General features: G+C 42.6%; 1 protein-coding gene across 4 annotated transcripts in view; it reads right to left on the bottom strand.

Annotated features, from left to right (window-relative positions):
- Nucleotides 1-555: 555 nt before the first annotated feature.
- rbfox3a (RNA binding fox-1 homolog 3a) overlaps nt 556-6,000 on the bottom strand; it is a 253,898-nt gene continuing 248,453 nt past the window's right edge. For all 4 annotated transcript variants that reach the window (XM_037689204.1, XM_037689206.1, XM_037689203.1 and 1 more), the window contains 3 exons: nt 4,937-4,995; nt 2,732-2,810; nt 556-693 (listed from right to left, as the gene is read on the bottom strand). In XM_037689204.1, coding sequence (XP_037545132.1) covers nt 649-693; nt 2,732-2,810; nt 4,937-4,995 — 183 coding nt within the window. In that variant the 3' untranslated portion in view covers nt 556-648. The remainder of the gene's footprint in view (nt 694-2,731; nt 2,811-4,936; nt 4,996-6,000) is intronic.

Genomic DNA, 6,000 nt, shown 5'->3' with positions numbered 1-6,000 from the left:
GCTTGTAAGGCTCCACTGCAAGTGCACAACAGTTGGACACTTTAATGTTAAAAGGAAAAAACAGAGCAATCAGAGCAGTGCTGTCTTTGAGCTAAGAACCACCGGGCTGTTCTGTGAATTTCTACAGGTTCCACGAGGGCTAAAGGTTAGAAAGTGAATTAAACAGGATGCTGATCAGCATCGACCCAATTCCTGCATGTCCTGTGCGTTTTTAAACATAGAAACGTCCCAGTATGTTCTTAGTCAGATGACAGCAGCTGCATACACACACCTCTGAGCATGCATCATGCGTGCTGCAGTAGGCTCACATTGGTTATGGTGACACAGCACCCATATACAGCAATCGAGATAATGCACATGTGCATAAAAGTTCCCAAAAGAAAACCAGAAGCACAAAAATGAATACAAAACAAGAGCAGACCAATGATGACATCAAAGAGGTTGTTGTAGAAATATCTGCTTGGGAGGGTGTCAGGAAAGGGGCTCAGCATGTGGACCTGGAAGCTTTTTGTTTGATTTAGCTCTCCACCAAGGACTGGGTGTTCACTTGTTTTGTTAGTCTTTGTTTTATCTTTTAAAGATAGATTTTTTTTTTTTGTTTGTTTGTTTGGGGTAATGTCTCTGTCTTTTCTCGCTTTTTTCTTTCTTTTAGTAGGGAGTGAAGCGACTGTACCCTCCTCTGTATAGGCTAGCCTGCAACATCAAAGATGAAAAAGTACCAATCAGTATTCAGGTGACAGCTTTCCTTGGATTCTCTTTCTCCACAAATTTCCTTCCTTTAAAGTTATCGACTTTTCATGTTGAAATAACATTCTGTTTATGGACGGTCATGAAGCAGATTGATAGTTTGATATATTTAAGCCAATAATTGTTTTTTGCTGAATTGATTACCTGAGTGTGTGTTAGGAACAGGGTTGGTCAAGTTCTAGTTACTCTGGTGCAATTTTTTTATTACTCATAAAAACACTTAAATGAGAAACATATAAACACTAGTCCTGGGCTTGATTATCGCTTCTAATTGCAATAATTAAAAGGGGGAATATGATTATTTCTATATATTATTTTCTACCAGAATAAATCAATTCTTGCAGGGCTGTAAAAACATCAGACATCCACCCAAAAGCAGAATAAGTTCAGCGAGGTTTAATCACAGCTCCTTTTCATGTCTCGCAGAGGTGCCTGCACCTTTCTGCAGGGGCAAATCACCACAGGATATTAGCCCTTAGATTTAACACCATGCTCAAGATATCTAGGGCAGAGACACATAAAGCATGCAAGTGGGCCTACGCATGCACGCCTGCACATGCACACACACACACACACAGTCCCTCCTTTCACACCTATGTGCTTCTGTTTCAATTAGAAAGTGAAACTCAAAAGGCCACCGCACGTCTTCAAAGGCTAATTTTGCCTAATTTCAGGGAGTCCTCTTGCTTGCATGAAACTTTTATTCGTATGAGGTACGTCTGTCTGCAAGCTGAAAGTGAGTAAAGATTTTTCATCCTCAGAGGAACTAATTATTGTATAGCTTTTAAAATGCAAAAAAGGACAACTCTGCTGGAGAAGCATTAATCAAATATGATTAAAGAATTAGGAACCAAACTGCTCATTTCTCTTTAGCTCTGGACTTTATTAGATGTTGGCCTCTGCACAGTGTCCCCCCCTGTAGCCTCGCTTTTTGTTTTAACACACCCTTCCAAGTCTGTGTTAGCTCCCAAGCTCCCAACACACACAGAATTAGTTCTGATATTTTTAGGGGCCAGGTCCCGTTTTCTACTTTCATTGAGAGGACGATTTAGGTGTGAGAGAAATGGAAGGAAATTTGGAGGGAAAAGAAGAAAGAATAAAAAACATTCAAGCACATTTTTTAATTAAGTAAATGAAGAGGGAGAAAGAAAAGTCTTAATTAATGAAAGCTTTTAGCTAGCAGCTGCACCGGGGAACTGAAAGCTTTAGTTTTTCTTGTTGTTTAAGACTTGCATGCATGCCGGAATGTTAAATTTGAGTCATTTCTCAAGCAAAGAGCACGCCTCCGATCAAGGTTGTGGGCAGAGGAGGAGGGTGAGACAGCTCGCCTGCCCTCCCTCTCTGTCTCGCTCTCTCATTTATGTCCCACGGCACGCTGCTGCATGCGTTTGATGGTCCTTAATCTCTGGGTTTGGTCTGTGAGCCCAGTCCTTTCCCCTCATGGTCAAAAAACAAAACCAAAGAGAAACTTTCAAAACAATATGCTTTTTTTTTTTTTATTTAAATTTACCGGTATCATCCCTTTTCATCTTTGATGTTACAGTAGCTGCAAAAGCTAGCTAAAAACAGACATTAACGTTTGAACTTCATCCCTTCAGGTTTGGCGGAATGGAAAATAACAAAAACAAAGGATCTAACTCACTGAACAGCAAGTTGAATGATGAGAAATGAACATAAAGTTGGAGTTAAAATGGAACAGAAAACACTGCGGTGATCATTCTCGTTACATGAGGAGCTAGTATCAGATCAGTAATGCTTGAGAGCAGAACATTCACTTACTGCACTAAAAATGTCCAAACATGCCAGGCAGTCACACTACTGCTCATCTCCACTAGGGTGTGCCAGAGAGCATGAGAAAAACTAAATTAATGAAAAATATGTAAATAAAAACCAGAGGCCACTAAAGTCTCTGGCCTTTATTGTAGAGTGTGTGCTTGCTGGTGTCATGATGTTGGAGACGGGAACAGGCGGCGCTCACACTTACCATGGTCCCCACACTGTACGTGGCAGCAGGGCCAATCGTGTGGTGATAGGGGTCTGCTGTTGCATAGACTCTGCCATAGCTGCATGACAAGAGGCGCAGAAAACACAACAATTATACATGCGTGTAACCCCCTCGAGTTTCCAACACAATCAACGATCGCCTCGGCCTCCTGCATCACCGTTCACAGAGGTCAGTGAATTATACTTGTCTTTTTGTTGCCATCTGGATTAGGTGGATGAAACAGGTAATGGGCAGGAGGAGAAAGATGCAAACCGAGAACACAGCTGGTGCTGGAGGGTTTGGTCTTCCCCCCTGAGCTTGTTTACCCAGGCTGCACACTGGGCTCATGCCCTTGTCTTTTCATTGTTGCTGGTTTGGAACTAATCCTTCCAATTTCCTTCTAAGACAGGACAAGATGTGTCTGCCTTATTTATTTATTTATTCCACTTCACATATTCCTCTATTTACTTTCCTTCTGTTTTTTTTTTTTTTCTTCCTTTCAGTGTTTGCTTGCAAATGAAGGTCTGCACACAGAAGATAAGACACACCCAGCCAAGGACTGAGGGCACCAAATCAACCAGGAATAAAAATAAGTGTAGAGAGGAAGAAATTCTCCCAAAGGAAACAATGAGATGTGCAACATTTGTGTTTTCTGAGTGAGCTACAGTACATGTGATGTCAACGTAGCTCTGCCCATTGAAGTCCATTGGCACCCAATGTCAGCAAGCAGAACGTGACATCATGAAGGCTGTTTGGGGATGAAACTGGTACCATGAGATGGTCTGGGTAAGTCTCTGTGGTCCTTTTGTCTTCAGTGAGCACCAAATCCCACCAGCCCTCTAAGGATAATGTGTCCACAAAATAGTTCTCACCACAGTGACGAGCGGCGGATCAAACCACCCTGTCCAGTGTCACGGAGCTGACTGGCCCCTCTGACACATCCCACACGCTGGTCTGAACTCTAAGTTACTCGAAAGACTCCGATGATGTAGCCGGTGATATTTTCACACGCCTGCCTGGGGATCTCTTTTCTGATTGGCTGGATGCACTTTGGATATGGCATTTGTTGAAACAATACGAACTTCTATTGATCCAACGGGCGCGACCGCTTATTCAAAAGGACAAAACAAACAACTTTTGTGTGAAATGTATTAAATCTTGGAGAAAAGTTATGGGGAGGAAGAAGAAGAAAAAAAAAGAAGCTGTTGTCCAATTTCTGCTCTCTCCAAGCACGGCTGCTCATAATTCGAGCTGCAGCGAGGTCTGATAAATCTTACATTATTGATATAATCTCCAGGCTCTCAGGCAGGGTGTATGTTATCACAAGTGACATGCTCAATCCTTTCCAGATTAGATTCCTAAACCAGCCCAGATCCCGGCTGACAACAGCTTTCAGGGGCCGAAATGAATCAGTGATGCCTTCTCAAAAAGAGCACACCTGGACCAGACTGACATCACTCAGTAGTGATAGACCTCCTGGTCCACCCCCCCCCACCCCCGTCCCTTCTTCTGTCATAGACCTGAGGCCATTCATAAATACTACAGTGATATCAGTGATATACCCACTCCCCCATCAGTAGCAGAGAGTCACGACATATCACTGCTTTTCTCATCGAGTCCAACAAGGTTAGTGCAGTTTTTTTTCGTTCGTGCGCTGGTGTTCTTTAGCTCCGAGCTAAAAAAGAATATGTGGCATGCCTAATGGATAAGATAAAATTAGAGCAAGAAAACCTCAGGAACCCTAAATAACCTTCACAGAATATTGTAAAATGCTGAGGAAGCAGCCACCATTCATCACTTGCATGTTGGCCCGTAGATACGTTCCTTATTGTTGCAAAAACTCTAATTACATGAAGCAGAAAGCCGCCCTTCCCTGGTCCTCAACTTTTTCTGCTTCACTCAGTAAAGTTCTTGTTACCAAAGATAGCATTGTTCAACATTAGATAGATGTTTCTGTCATTTTATCCTACATTTTACGCATCTGTATAAGACTTTCCTTCTTCCTGTTGTTAACGCAGAATGCATTAGTTCAAAACATTACGTTTGTTGGATTGTATAATCCAGGTTCTGTTGTCAATGAAAAAGACCCTGCAACAAATTAAATATTCCATGGTGATCCATTTTTCCTTACATACCCAGAACCATTAAATTATACACATTTAATATGCAGTAACTGCATTCTTCCTGATTGAGAGAGCTTCTCACCTGTCACTGTAAGCAGCGGTGGTGGTGGGCTGGGCAAATCTGTATGCTGCATAGCCACCCTGTTAAAATACCAGAGTATTAATTAGTGATTAAACACAACCTGCACAGGAAAAGGTTAGAACTCGCACACGCAAGAAAACAACGATATAGACAATGAGCTTTAAATTGCCTTAATAGTTAAATGTCACTGCACAGCACTTTGGTTATCTGCAGGTTTCCTTAGAGACACCAGAGGGTGCTGTTTGATATATGGTGTTTGGAGGGAGGTGGCAACGGGGGAATAAATGATGTCCTGAGAAACAACTTATTGTCACACCAGAAACTTGCTCGAGTAGCAGCATCACTAAAGGCCACGTGAGCCAACTCCCCAAATTCAGCCCATTTTTAGACTGAGGACTTTTTTGCTGTTACATTATTAAAGAACGCCTTTTTTCCTTTACACGACCCCCCCGGTTCCCAAATGAAGCACGAAGGCAGAAGACAGTTGGACCGTTGGGGAGTCAGGACTGCTGTATTCATTTGCCGAAGTGGGAAAGGAATTAAAGACCTCATTGTGGAGTGCTGCTATTACTCTCTTTGAAAAATGAAGCTGTTCGCCTACTGTTTTTCTATTAGTGCCACTGGAGTGTGTGCCCATCTGTGTCCATGCAGCAGATAGGTGGCTTTTAATAATGCATGTTTTCATTCATTTTTAAGCTTGAGGGTGAAGCTGTTCGATTGAGAGCCTGGGCCCTGATCTGCACGTGGGGAAAAAAGGCAGATTCATGCCTCTGTTCTGATTCAATCCCAATCTTCTAATTCTTGACATGGATTTCCAGAGGGACAGGAAGTCACAGTACTCGAGGCAGATGACTTCCTGTGGGACAGGCATGCCTTGGGACTGTGCTGATTACAGCAACAGCCCGAACAAACAGGGGCCAATAAATCACCACATTGTCAAATCCCGCACACGGCAGTGCAGCACATTTGTTATTTTGTCATGGCGAGTATGTGTTAGTGCAATCATGTATGTGTGCATTCACGTGTTTCACATGACGGGACATGCATATGTATTAGCATATGCA

This window comes from Nematolebias whitei, chromosome 15 (genome assembly GCF_014905685.2).
Source record: "Nematolebias whitei isolate Nwh7 chromosome 15, NemWhi1, whole genome shotgun sequence".
In the NCBI taxonomy this organism is placed as follows: Eukaryota; Metazoa; Chordata; class Actinopteri; order Cyprinodontiformes; family Rivulidae; genus Nematolebias; species Nematolebias whitei.
The sequence above is the reverse complement of the archived record's forward strand: the minus strand, read 5'-3'. Positions and strand labels throughout refer to the sequence as shown.